We start from the raw sequence: 14515 nt of genomic DNA, 5'->3' as shown, positions 1-14515 counted from the left end.
GAAAAACAAGTGATTCTATCATTAAATTTTCCTTTTGTTATATAACAATATTAATTAATATATAATAATAATAATTAATATATAAATATATAATTGCATAATAAATAGTTTAAAATTTTTACGTTAGAGTTCGTTGTTTTAGTTCGATTTTAAAATGGCGGTACTTGTACATTTTGTATTTAAATGTCATTTAACAAGTTGGATATTTGTAAGTAAAAATATTTTTAAAGATCTTTTTTACATATTTTATAATTTTTAATTTTTAAATTCATTTCAGGTTTAGATTGATGTTATATTTAATGTTATTGATTATATTATTTTTTACAATTTCATTTTTTCTAGGTTAAGAAGAATTTTTGGTAAAATTTCTATCTTGTAATTTAAAAGAATATTTTAAAAAAAATGTCGACTTTGTATGATCAGATAAAACTACTTTATGAACAATCTTTATATTCAAATGTTATTTCACTTGTAAGTGAATAAATTAAATGATTTAAAATATTTTTTTTCTTGCAATGGAATAAAAATTTTTCAAATACAGTAGATCTCCATTTATCAGAACAAAATTTTCATCAATGCTTAATTAATGAACTGAAATCAAGTTTTTTTTATTTGAATTAGTAATGATTATCATTTTAATTAAAAAAATATTTGTTATAAAAGTTTTATTTTCTAGTTATTTAAAAGAAAAGTTAAATATTATAAAGAAAATTATTGAATTACTGTTATATGAATTCTTAAAAATTGCTTGTTTTTCATTAAGATCATAGATGGAGTTTTATTGTAATACTTGTAGTATTTGTAAGAAATAATAATTAATGAATATTTTATAATTTATATTAATATCTGATTTATATAATTGAAAAAATAATAAAATTTAATAAATGATTATCTTATATTTTAGGCAAATTTAATATTATCATTAAGTGAACATAATTCAGATTTATTGCCAATATATGGTAAATTCCATATTTATGTTTATTATGCAGATGCTCACTTTTACTTAGGAAAATATAAAAAAGCAGAAGCACTTTATAAAAAAGCTTTGCAATTTCGTAAATGTTTATTAAAATCTAAAGGTGCTACAAAACCTTTAGAAGGTCAAAAAGATTTACCAACTGATGTTGATATAAAATTTCAAATTCATTTATGCTTAATAAAATTAAAAAATTCTCAAGAAGCACTTCAAGTACTACAAAGTATTCCTGGTAAACAAAGAACTCCAAAGGTAATTTATGAAAATGTATTTTAATCTTAATATTAATAAAATATTGACATTATTTGTTAATGAAATTTAATTTTTAAGGTAAATATGGCTCTTGCAAAAATGTTCCAAGAACAAGGAATGGAACGTTCTGCAATTACTACTTATAAGGAAGTTTTAAGAGAATGTCCATTAGCCTTAGAAGCTGCTGAAGGTCTTTTATCTCTTGGAGTAAAAGGAATCGAAGTAAACTCATTAATAGTAGGTTGTGCATCCAATCTATCAAATTTAGATTGGTTGAATACATGGATTAAAGCTCATGCACATATACATAATAGAGAATATACACATGCAGTATCAACATTAAGATCTCTGGATAATGTTAATCTTTTAAGAGATAATTTTAATTTATTAACTACAATGGGAGAGTGCTATTATTATGCTGGAGATGATAAAAATGCTTTATTATGCTTACGAAGAGCCAGAATTATAGAACCAGATGTTATGAAAGGGTAAGATATTTAAAAATATATGATGCATTATAGTTGTAATTTATAATGTAGAAAATGTAGAAAATGTAGAAAATTAAGATAGCTCTAAAATTTTTTTTTCTAATTATATTTTTCAAATCTTTTTATATATATATATATATATAATATATAAAATATATTTTTTTTATATATATAATAGGGTTGATGTTTATGCTGCAGTATTGTATAAAACACACAGTATTAAGGAACTTGAAAGACTGATTCCAATAATAACAGCAAGCAATGAATGTACTGGAGAAATATATGTTGCCATGGCATATTCTCTTTATGCTTCTAGAAAGCTTGGTAGAGCAAACACATTGACAGCACAAGCTTTAAATTTAAATCCAAATGATATAGAAGCAACAATTCTTCGAGGAAACATTCTGATAGAACAGAAAAAATATCAAGGTGCATTGTTCTTCTTTAGGCATGCTGTTCAATTAAAACCATATCGTTATGAACCACATAAGGGTTTGGTAGATTGTCTTGTAGGAATGCATAGATTGCGAGAAGCTCTCAATATTGCCAGTGGATCTTGTAAACAACTTGGGCATACTGCAAGAGTTCTCACGGTAATTATATAAATTAAATTTTATATTGTTATAAATTGTTTATATACTATAGTTTATATACTATATAATTAAACATATAATTTTGAAAGATGATTAATTATAAATTGAAAATAATTTTATATAGCTTTATGCATCTGTACTCATGAAAGATCCAGTTTCTGTTGGAAAAGCAAAAAATCTTTTGGAAAAAGCATTGCTTCAAGATGAAATTTATTTACCTGCTGTATATTTATTAGCTGAAATATATGAACAAGAAATGAACTTAGAAGCTGCAATTGCATTACTTGAAAGACAAGTAGAAATACAAACAGCATGTAAATTGCATCAGATGCTTGGAGATCTATGGGCAAGAGTTCATAATGAAGAAAAAGCTTTGGATCATTATGCAATTGCTTTAAAGTAAGATTTTTTGTAACATTTTTATATATTTATATATATATATATAAATATTTAAATTTATCAGAAAAATTTTATAATATAAAATTTAGTATATATTTCTGTTTGAAAATTATATAAATCGATATAACATCTCAAATTAGTCTAGATCCAAGCAATAGAAGAGCATTGGAAGGCATGCACAGATTAGATAACTCTTCGAATAAACTAGATTCAACTTATTATATGACTGTGGGAGAAGAACAAACAGATACAACCTATGATGTTGGTGATGGTTTGCCAGATACTGATAATGATGAAGCACCTGATGAAAGTGAAACTGAAGCTGTGTGGTCAGATATGGATCTTGAAGCAAATAGTCAATAACAAAAAAAAATTATTATTATATTAAATAAGTTCAATATAATTAAGAACTGCAATTAGTTTTTTTTGTGTATATTGAAGTTTTGTTTCTTTTATTTATCTGTAAATGTCCGAATTTTTGAAATCTGATATCTTTTCAATAATTAGAAATATGAAAAAATATTATTTTCATTATAAGAATTTTATATATAAAAAATATCCAAAATTTCGTCTCCATTGATTACTAGTGTTTTTATAACTAATATCTATATAAATACTTATCATTCATATGAAAAAAATTTTGTATTAAAAACATAGTATTAATTCGTTTATTACAATTTTATCATTATTTTTTATTTGTGTATACAATAATATATATTTCATAAAAATTTATTATGTTAACAAATAATATTTTAAGGGGATATAAGGCAAAAATCAAGTAAATTTTTTCAGAAAGTTCTAAAAAGTATTAAAAATAACGCACAAATAATTATATCAAAATTTTTTTAATTATAATTGTATTAAAATACATTTAATATATTAGTTATAAGCCACTAATGCAAATGATATATAAAATTGTTTATGATCCATTCTAACATTAATAGAATTAGTAATAATAAATTATAAAATATATACACAGATTTAAATATAGATAGATATAAATATCTGAATGAAACTTATATGAAATATGTATGTATTTGAATTCTTAAAATTTAAAAAATTAATTATTTCAATAATAATGAATTATTATTTTAAAAATTATAAAAGTTTATTATACTTTAATCATGTTAAAGACAATGTAAAATGAAAAATGTAAATTATAAGATACTCAAAAAGATAAGAAAAATTAAAATTAAGCAAAAATTAAAATGATTGCTTAATTTATAAAATAAATTAGAAATAAAAAATTTAATATAAATTTGCATAAAAAGTTTAATGTATAAATAAAAACAACAAGTTAATAAAATTAATAATATTGAATATAATATTAAAAAAATTATTGTATCGAATTATATAATTATATATATAATAATTATTAGAAAATTTTTTAAATATTTAGTTTCATTTGTCATTCACAATACAACACAATATAAATATTTCAATTTGGTTCCATAATCCAAAAATTACAAATATAAATTATAAAAAGGAATTTCTTTTTTATTATTTTATGTATCGTATATTATATATCATTTTTATAAATCAGATGCATAATCAATAGTATTGGCAATAGTAATATTAATTAATAGAATCAAATAAAATATTTATAAATATATGAATATGATAAACGATATATGAAAATATTCATTTGATATTAATTTATATATTATATAAATATTATATGCAAATAAAACAATTTGTAACTATAGTTTAGATAAATTTTTTCAAAAATTTATATTTTTTTTTATACAAATTCTTATGTCCCCTTAAATAACAAACTTTTGTTTATTAAATATTGACTGTATATTTTATTTAAAATTCTCTATTGATGCTTTGCTAAAAAAATTAAATGAATAATAAATATTATATTTGTTTTAAAGTACTGCAAAATATTTAAATTTAAATTTTTCTATTTAATAATAAATTTATTACTATCTTTTGGAAATATAAATTATTATAATAATTTTAACAAAATATTGGCTATATTTATTTATTAGTTTAATATTTTTAAATTTAAGTTAATTACATTGTATATATTTCAAAATAAGTACAAAAGTATTTTATTTGATTTTTCATATTTATTTCGCCCAAAAAGTACTTTTTCATCTTGTACATTACTCATTCTCAGAAATATTGTATACATAGAATAAAAGTACATGCTATGGGTAGTTTATTTACACACTATACAGGATTGGAGATTCATAGAATCAATAATACTATTAATGCACGAATTATTGATGTACACTATACTTATGCTTATTTATCTACTTATTTTGAAAAAAAAGAATCGCATAAAGGATACATTAACGAAGTTGTTCATTGACAAGAAAGTCTCAATTGTAATGATATATGCTTAAGTGTCATAAAAATAATAACTAATATTATATATATGTATCCTTTTTAAGCAAAAAAAGCTTTTGGATTCGATGTATTTAGAAAACGCAGAATTCAGTCTTAAAGGTAGGAAGCACGCATATTTTCCTAAATAATTCGCTTTGGTCTTAGAACTGCGTTTATATTACACATATGTATGTATCTATATATGTATTTTATCATTTCAATTTAATTTGACGATATAAATATTAAAAATACTTTAACAAAAATGAAAGCATCACTTATGCAACTAATTCATATTTTAACAATTTATACAATGCAAAATTAATAAATAGAAATGACCCGAATGAAAAATAGATATTAAATGTGAAAAAACGACCTATCGATAAATTTAATATGTAAATTTAGTCGTTCTAATGATTATTTTTACTATTATTTGTATTACAAGAATAAGTTTATCGTCATAATGATACATGTTCTTCTTTTAGAGTAATCTATTTTGGATACTCTTTTATTCATTATTTTCTTGTGAAGTCAGTTTATCTTGTATATCCTTAAAAGTTTTGGCTTGTATGTTTGATCCCTCTGATGAAATAGTAGTGCAAGAAGAGATAATGGAAGAAGATGAGGAAGACGAAGATGATGAGGAAGATGGATCATCATTAACAATTGAAGAAACACCTGGACCGGGTGACGGACTATGCACAGGTCGGAAAGAAAAACCAAGGGAATCGAGACTGGAACAAGATTCTGGAGTTCCAGCTGAACTAATAGTTCCTGGATGTAGACTAGATATTGCCACATCCAATCTATATTAAAAAATAAAATATCATAAATTTTAATATAAATATTAAGAACTAATTTATATTATCAATTTAAAAAAATTTTCTATTTTAAATAATAAATTTACCTAGATGCAGCAGAAGTTAACAAACCAGAGATACGTTTTGCAGGAGGCTGTAATTGATCCATTCCAGAATCATCTAATTCAAATTTTCTCTTAACTGATGCCAAACAACTTGGTCGTATTGCAATAGGACTTAGACTTCGTCTAAATATAAAATTTATCAATTAAAAAAAGTCATATTAACAAACTAGATTTTATTATAAAGAAATAAATATACCTTGTAGCAAAAGCTTTTCTAGTGGGACTAGGTGATAAATTATTCTTCCATGTAGCTGCATGAACACCAGGTGAATAGCATTGTCTTTGACCAAAACCAGTTCTTGTTGGTGATGGTGAAGAATACATAGTTGAACCACTTACAGATAAATTGATGCTCAATGGATCAAGAATTCGTTTAGTAATTGGTCGTGATTCTATTTTAAATTGCAATGAAGCTGATTCTGAATCTTTAAAAGACAATCCTTCAGCTTCTATAGTAAGATCTTCCCATGATTGAGAGATCTGCATGGCACTATGTATTTCTTTTTCATGTGCTGCTTCACGGCCAGCAACATCAATACATTCTTCTTGTCTCAATTGACTTACACGTGGTGTTAATCTAGGAACAGTTCCAGAATTCTAAAATAAAAGTTATTTCTTAATTAAAAAAATGCAATCAATGAATATTATAAAATTAGACATCAGAAATGATTATTTTATTATCAATAAAGTTAATTATTATATAATTATTACTTATATTCAATTTTAAACAATTATTCTCTTATAATTTTAAAATAATATATAATAGACATTAACAAAAAAGATTTGTTCTTACACTAGTGCTAAAGCGTCGTATGCGAGGTGAATTTGAAAATATGTTAAAATTTGAAGGAACATTCCTGAAAAAATAATTAAATTTAATATTTAGATTATATTGATTTCAAATTTAATAAAAGATACCTTGGTGCCGAAGCAGAAGGTGATGTTACAGACATTGTTGCAGTGATCTTATTGATCATGGGTGCACTATTAGATCGTTTTAAACTGACTACTGTGTAGTCAACGTCCATGATCATCCAGACTGACTATTTTTTGATACATTTGTCTGGAGATACTTTTTAAGGACTCAGAATACATTGGAAATGTACAACATTGGTTGACTAAATAAATCAACAATAAATTTTTGATACAAAATAAATTTATAGTATATCTTTTTCTACTGTTCGATAATTCAATAATAGTAAATTTTGATTTCTAGCACGAGAACTAAAAAGATGCCGCATTTGAACTCTCATTTAAACTCTGCCGCTCCGATTTTTGTTTCACGATTTGATGCGCTGTTAGCGCGAAATATTTATAATTGTACTTTGTAAAATAAAATAATAAAATAAAAAACTTATTAAAATATAAGTTTCATTAAATTGAAAGTATACATAGTAAGAGAATAAAATTGTAAAGTACAGAAATGAATTCGGATATTCCTGATTTTCAATTTCTACTTGAATCACTATACAGAAAACGGGTTACAGATTATAATTTGATTTAATTTCATAACCCCTAATTCTTCAACGATATCACTAACTACAATTAAATTATAATTTCTTCGCTTGACGGTCAAACACCTATCGTTTCTTATCATGAAACATGCGTATGTCAGACTTAGCTATGATCCTTTTGCTTCCTTAGAAAAAATCTTTCGTGATTAAGAAACACACTGAATTTGTTGGTAGCCTTGGACCTTCATAAAATCTATAAGTCTGAGATTTGTATGATTGAATTGTAAAATTAATTACTATATAAATTATTATAAAGAAAGAAAATTATATTATTTTTAATGATTCTAAAATTATAATTTCTCTTTTTTTTTTTTTTCAAAAGATGCAACATTTAAGTATTTTAAATAATATTTATACATTAAATTATCTTAAATTTTATTATAAATAAAAATGGAATAATTTGAATATAATAATATATTTATATATTTTTAAAATTGAGTAATAATTATATGTAAAATCGAATTTAAAATTTTCTTAATATTTCCTTAATTACGAATTTATACATGAAACAAAAGGGTTGTTTAACGGACGCATTTTCAATACAGAAAGAGAAAGAATAAAAAAGAAAGAGAAATATTAAAAATTTATATTTAAATATAATATAATACATATTTATTTTAATATTAAATATAATATGATATAATATATATTTAAATATCATATTAATTCAATACTTTTAAAACATTATACATTTATAGTAAATAGATGTTCATTATTATTTCAAATTATGTAAGATATCTATCAATTTATAAAAATATAAAAAATAATATTTTTATAAGAAATATAAAGTAAAGAATTAAAAATTCTTTTTACGGATATTATTTTTTAATGATAAATATATATATATATTAATATATATTTTTTATTTCACAACATTTATGTACATATATATAAATAGTTGTATATTTAATTGTACAATTATAAAACCGTCTTATTTATTTTTTTAATTAATTAAATTTTATCTGAGTAAATATTGAGTTAAAAATAGATTTCAAAAAATATATCGAAGAAAATAAATTTATATTTTTTAATTAAAATTATATATTTTTAATATTATAGAGAATGAAATAATAAAAATTAATATTTAATATATATGTATTATATATTAAATGTAATATAAGTTTCCATTAACAAAATAATAATAATAATTATATTTTATATTTTATAATTATATTTCAAATTTATATTATTAACATATGATAGAAATATAAATTTTTTTTCAAAGATATGTTTTATGATATAAATAGAAAATTTATGTTACTTATTAAAATAATACATTGATATTATTTATAGAAAAATTATTTTTTTATGTTTAAATTTTATTAAAGTCAATATTGAAAACAATAATCATTATCAAAAATGAAATAATAACAATAATTAAATCTTTATATTTTCAAATAAAAATATTTATTTTAATTAAAATGTATCACATGGATTCTAAAAACTTATTTCTGTATCTATAAACTTTAATTGATACTAATTATCTTTTCCCCAATTCCTAAATCAAGATGGAAAATGAAAAATAGTTTTGAGCAATATTAAAAGGTTTTATTTCTGCTTTCTTTATGCAAACTCTGTTTTAAATGTATTATCTCAACTAAACTGAGAAGATAGCAAGATTCATAATAAAATACATATATAAGACATAGAAATGATAGTAATCGTTTTTTAACAATTACAGAGTTGCAATAATGAAAGCTCCATAACCACAGTGATTTAACATTTGGTACAAATAAATGCCATTTGATCTCTTATTAAAATTATTAATCTATCCTATATCTACATCTGCATACTGCATACTTAAATGAGTATCTATTATTTGAAATAGTTCAAATGGTTGTGGTATTCTTCCAGTTTCCAATTTGGACCACACAGGAACATCTAAAATATAATAACATAAATATACATCTAAAAATTTTGAATAAATATATTTATTGTAATTACAAAAATATTGTTTACCATTAAAATGTATTTCAAAAGCTCCTGATGATATGAAATGTCCTTCTATGGCATTAAAAATAAAAAATATCATTATACAAGAATAGAATCGGTTATCTAAACACCATTGCCACAATGATGCTGGTGGTTGTCCTAAATCAAGTCCACTTACTATTAAAACTATCAGTGAAATTTTTACAAAACTCTAAATATAAAAAAAGAAAACATGTTATATTAATAATTATAATGTTATAGATTCTAAAAAGAAATTAATAATAATTACTAATAATTTAGCAATGAGCATCTTAGTATGAGAAGGAATATAATTTTCTCCATTAATTTGTAATTCTGGATATTTTTGTTTAAGAATATTGACATATTCTTCAAAAACTTTTCTATATCCACAAGAGTAACTGAAAAATAAAAAGATGAAAATTGTTAAACAAAAATTAGATGAAATTATAAGTATATAAATAATGTATATATATATATATATATATACATATATATATACGTATTATATATATTAAATTATATATATTATAATATATATTAAAATATTGAATAAATTAAAATCGAATAATAAAATTTTGTAATTAAATTTGTAAAATTTACCAATAGAAGAATTTTAAAGTCGGCCCTGTTTTTGTACCAAGTTTGGTTAATGAAACTTGATTATCGTCAGCTTTATTGCCTATTGCACACAGAATGATGCAAAAACACAAAATTAATTTCATACGACGCAGCATTTTTTTAAGTCATTGAAATTTTATCAGTTTAAATTTTAATCAGAACTGTTATATTTTTATTCTCTAAAAAACGCCGACTAATAATCTTTTACACCTGCCTATAGTTTAGACTGATTAGTCACTATTTGCTGCTAAGCAAATAAGCAATGCAGTTCGAATCAAATCAAGTCAAACTGAATCTAGTAAAATATAAATAACCATACAATTTTATTAGACTCATGAATTAAAGTAGTATTATATAATAAAATTAATTTATATATTATTATATACAATTTGTTTTTTTTCCAAATCTTATAAGAAAATCAAAAATATTTATTCATTTATTCTATTAAAATTTTTTTATGTATATAAATATATTTTAAAATAACTTTAGATTTCAAGAAATGAAAATAAAATAATTTTTAATACTTTAAATGTTTTATAAATAAATTAATTTATTTAATAATTTATAATAAATATTCGTATGATTTTTACAATTTATTCAATATTTTATAATAATAAATAAAATAAATTAAAATCTAGTGATAAAAATATTATTTTTCTTTTAATCTAGATCTGTATTAATTAGTGACGTATTATGAATTAGATTTGAAACAAATATTTTTATTGAATATAATTCAAAATAAAAACAAAATATTACGATCTGTTATAATTTTTATTTATAAAATTTTAAACTAACATATATATGTATTACATATTATAATTTTAAATTAACTAACGAAATACTAGATATATATATAAAATGATGCATTTAAATTTCATTTAATCGCTTTGTTGTAAGAACTTTAAAAACAATATGATGAAGTAAAATTAGCACTACTTGATCATTATTAAAAAAAAATTTATTTGTATATGCTTTTATATTTATATTTGTTACTAACTAAAAATATTTAAAAAAAAAAATTTTCCTATAAATAAATATTATGACCATTTCTATTTCTATGTCAAATATTTTTTTAAATTGCTATAAAAAAAAAGAAAAATTTAAAACTGAAGAAAATAAAATGCATAATAATTACATTTTATGCATTTCATAATGTAGAACATATGTCATAATGTGCATTAAATTTATTGAGATGTTTTTTTCTTTAAGAGATTTAGCATACAAATAGTATTTGTAAATAGAGTATATGATTTCTTAAACTTATTGTGTAGTTTTATCAACAAGAATACATGTTATATTTTGTATTCAAAAGAACAATTTTTTTTTAAAGAGTATTTTTTGGAGGCCTTTCTGGCAGCAATATGTTTAAAAAAATTTAGAAATCAAATAATTCTAAAATAAATAGTTTTCCCAAAAAACCAATTTTCTTTTTATTGTGATAATTAACTTGAATTATTATTTTTCTTCAACATATGGAAGATATGTCATAAATTTGTCATAAGTCTGGAAATCTAAAAAAAAAATAGAATTTATTAATAAATATTTAAAAAACAACATAATTGTTCATAATTGAACAATATTTAATCATGAAAATTTTAAGAGAAAACAATAATGATTTTTAAAAAATTTTTTAAATTACCTTGTAGGATCTTCAAGATAATCTGGTGGTATTTGAAATAATTTAGGATCTATATCGTTTCTAAAGGCAAATTCTTGAAAAGTAATTTTTGCTGTTACCGTAGGTAAAATAGGAATATCAATTTTGACAGGAAAACCAGGTGGTAATTTCATTAGAACAAATTCTCGTAATTTGCTAAAATGTTTGAATGGTGCTATTACTTCCAAAACATTGAGTAACATATCAACAGTTAATGGAAAATCTGGACTCATGGCAACTGTTGCTTTAAATGATTTACTGCTTTCTTTATAAACAAGATTTCTTCCAAGAAGTGGACATTGACCAGGTGAAGCCATAATATATTCTTCCCAAGTAATATTTGAGTCTGGTGGTGGATTTAAAGAAGCTCTTCTAACTTGAGACTAAAAATTAATAAATTAACTAATAAAATAAAAAGATTCTATTATTTTTTTTACCTTTCCATTGGCAAATCCTTGTGAACTTCCTTTTATTAGTGATTCCATAATAGCCTTATTTTTTTGTAGGTCTTCTTCGCTTAAATGTTCTCTTCGTTTTCTACTTTCCAAAACCAATCCGTTGATTTGGTAAAAGTCCGCGTGGAAAGGCCCTACCATCTCCTTTATTAAATATTTGAGATATATCTCAAAAAAATTTTAAGAAAAGAGCAGGAGAAGGAGGAGAAGAATCATAGGCAAAACCAACAATGCTGGCCTTACCCTTTTGTCTTCACGAAATATCCAGCCTGTTTGAGCTCTTGAAAGTGTAATACCTTTTGTTGACATTTGTGCTGCCATAATATCAGTTGACATAAGAATATCAACTTCATCTTCTATTTCTAATTCCGTTTCCTAAAAAAATTAATTAATTAACAAATTCATTGTCACAATTGATAGTAAGAGATATTTAATTATAAATGTTGATTAATAAGAAAATAATTTAACCTCACATCCTACTCTTTGATAACGTTTAGTTTTATTATCAAGTATTGCCAATGATTTGCTTGGCTTTTGGTCACCATTAAAAATAAATGAGATATCACCTCTTTCCCATCTCATATCATTAAAATCTACTAAAGTAGTATCCATTCTAATGGATGCTCCACTTTTATGTATCTTACAAACATCAGAAGGAAGAACACGAGAAACTAATGGCACTATAAAGTTTAACATATTTATAAGTTAATACAATTATAATTACAATTATGATTAAAATCAAAATTCAAATATAATATTATGTACCCCAACTTTGAAAATCCCATTTTAATTCCATATAGAAGTCTCCCATTTCATGTAATGTTGCAACTAAATTTGGTCTTCTTTCTTCCATTTGCTCTCTAGCTTGTTGTTTTAATTTTCTTAGTAATGATGATACTATAAATTATGCAATTAACAAGATTAATAAATATATTATTAGTAATAATTTCTTTATGATAATAAAGATTATTTATATTAACTGGTTTGTCTATCTCCATAACTGATTGCTTCTGCAAGTGGGCTCCATCCAGCTAAATTTTTCACTTTTACTGGTGCACTATGTGCAAGTAATAATTGGATTGATTCTGAAATTTTATTTAAAATATATATATATATATATTAAAAATATTTAAATATTTTTACCTTTTCTTCCTAACATGACAGCTAAATGTAAAGGAGTATTTCCTATAAAAAAAATTAAATTATTTTATAAATTATAATTAATTACAAATGATTATTCGCATATTTTGTACAAAATTAATAAATCTATAATAATTATTAACCTTGTCTGTCTTTTTCAGCGATATTACAAGTTCTAATTAAAGAACTTAAAGTTTTAACATCGCCTTGAAATATGCATTTGTGTAAAGGATATTTTTCATTTTCTGAATTTTCAGCCATGGCCATTTATCTTTGTTAAGAAAATAATTGCCAAAATAGCAATAATTCTTTTCTTTATCTAATCGAATCCCTCTTAATATAATAATAATTTTCTTGTATTCCATTTCCAAAATATAGCATACTATATTGAATAATCATATCAAAACTTCCATTATATGGAAGTTATTCATGAACAAAAGTTCACTATTTAAAATTGTATGTTTAATATTTAATAAAATTAATGAATGATTTTTATATTTCATTAAATATTTTTGTAATTTACATTCAAACATCGATATTTTTATATTTTTCAAAAGATAAAGACGAAGAGATTCATATATTTATAAAAAACTTCTAAATTATGTTTAATATTATCGTTGTTTTTACCGATGTTGTTACTTTTTACCGCTGTTTTTAATTGTCTGTATTATTTGTATTTGTACTAGGTGGTCGTACTTGTAATCAAAGTAGGTTAGTCACCTCATTATTTTTATCTTTTAGTATCTTTTTTATAATACACTATTAAAAAGTATATGTTCTCAAAATTAATGTATTAAATTTTATTTTATTTTAATATTACTTATATTAAGATATATAAATATATATTGCATTAATACCACCACATTAAAACAGTATTTATTTGTGAACTAGTGTCGTCTATATATTCTAATATATATGTGTATGTGATTTGTAAATAAGATTATAATTCCTGTTTATGAAAATATTATAGTCATTATATATAAATCAAAGCTAAAAACTTTAACATTACAAGAGTAACTATATTTTTACATTAAATTTATTACAATTTATGTATTACCATATAAATTATACTGTCAAGCAATATAAATAAAATTGCTAGGGACATTTTTAATACTAATTGAACGTATATATTCAATTATATATAAATATTATATACAATAAATATTATACAATATATATAAAATAAAATAATTAAATAAAATATAATTTAA

The 14515-nt window shown here is 22.0% G+C and overlaps 4 protein-coding genes across 6 annotated transcripts; 1 reads left to right on the top strand and 3 right to left on the bottom strand.

Moving 5' to 3' along the window:
• The first annotated feature begins 122 nt into the window (after window positions 1-122).
• On the top strand, window positions 123-4440 carry APC7 (anaphase-promoting complex subunit 7). Of its 3 annotated transcripts, none has more exons than XM_003695447.4 (7): window positions 123-208; window positions 343-471; window positions 905-1228; window positions 1307-1716; window positions 1895-2309; window positions 2434-2708; window positions 2849-4440. In XM_003695447.4, exons 2-7 carry the CDS (start codon window positions 403-405, stop codon window positions 3069-3071), a joined length of 1716 nt encoding a protein of 571 aa, XP_003695495.1. In that variant the 5' UTR covers window positions 123-208; window positions 343-402; the 3' UTR covers window positions 3072-4440. The 3 variants fall into 3 exon arrangements, with proteins under 3 accessions (XP_003695495.1, XP_086768050.1, XP_086768049.1); XM_086911924.1 differs by having other exon boundaries at window positions 133-208; window positions 2854-4440; XM_086911923.1 differs by lacking the exon at window positions 343-471 and having other exon boundaries at window positions 141-208; window positions 990-1228.
• Window positions 4441-4763: 323 nt separating this feature from the next.
• Window positions 4764-7669, bottom strand: LOC100868543 (PPP2R1A-PPP2R2A-interacting phosphatase regulator 1). The gene is made up of 5 exons (XM_003695455.3): window positions 6886-7669; window positions 6761-6824; window positions 6164-6564; window positions 5950-6090; window positions 4764-5848 (listed from the first exon to the last, which is right to left on the bottom strand). Exons 1-5 carry the CDS (start codon window positions 6999-7001, stop codon window positions 5551-5553), a joined length of 1020 nt encoding a protein of 339 aa, XP_003695503.1. The 5' UTR covers window positions 7002-7669; the 3' UTR covers window positions 4764-5550.
• A 1338-nt stretch (window positions 7670-9007) lies between these two features.
• SelT (selenoprotein T) lies at window positions 9008-10687 on the bottom strand. The gene is made up of 4 exons (XM_003695466.3): window positions 10035-10687; window positions 9703-9832; window positions 9441-9624; window positions 9008-9362 (listed from the first exon to the last, which is right to left on the bottom strand). The coding sequence occupies exons 1-4, from the start codon at window positions 10166-10168 to the stop codon at window positions 9250-9252; spliced, it is 561 nt and encodes a 186-aa protein (XP_003695514.1). The 5' UTR covers window positions 10169-10687; the 3' UTR covers window positions 9008-9249.
• A 117-nt stretch (window positions 10688-10804) lies between these two features.
• LOC100867698 (ankyrin repeat domain-containing protein 13C) lies at window positions 10805-14391 on the bottom strand. Its single transcript, XM_086911934.1, has 9 exons — window positions 13448-14391; window positions 13308-13349; window positions 13145-13249; window positions 12930-13061; window positions 12633-12844; window positions 12408-12539; window positions 12147-12308; window positions 11692-12092; window positions 10805-11563 (listed from the first exon to the last, which is right to left on the bottom strand). The coding sequence occupies exons 1-9, from the start codon at window positions 13569-13571 to the stop codon at window positions 11548-11550; spliced, it is 1326 nt and encodes a 441-aa protein (XP_086768060.1). The 5' UTR covers window positions 13572-14391; the 3' UTR covers window positions 10805-11547.
• Window positions 14392-14515: the final 124 nt, after the last annotated feature.

The sequence above is a fragment of the Apis florea genome, unplaced genomic scaffold (assembly GCF_048593485.1).
Source record: "Apis florea isolate Af1SG1 unplaced genomic scaffold, ASM4859348v1 contig_3367_pilon, whole genome shotgun sequence".
Taxonomy (NCBI): domain Eukaryota; kingdom Metazoa; phylum Arthropoda; class Insecta; order Hymenoptera; family Apidae; genus Apis; species Apis florea.
Note: the sequence above shows the minus strand (reverse complement) of the source record. Positions and strands in the feature narration are given on the sequence as shown.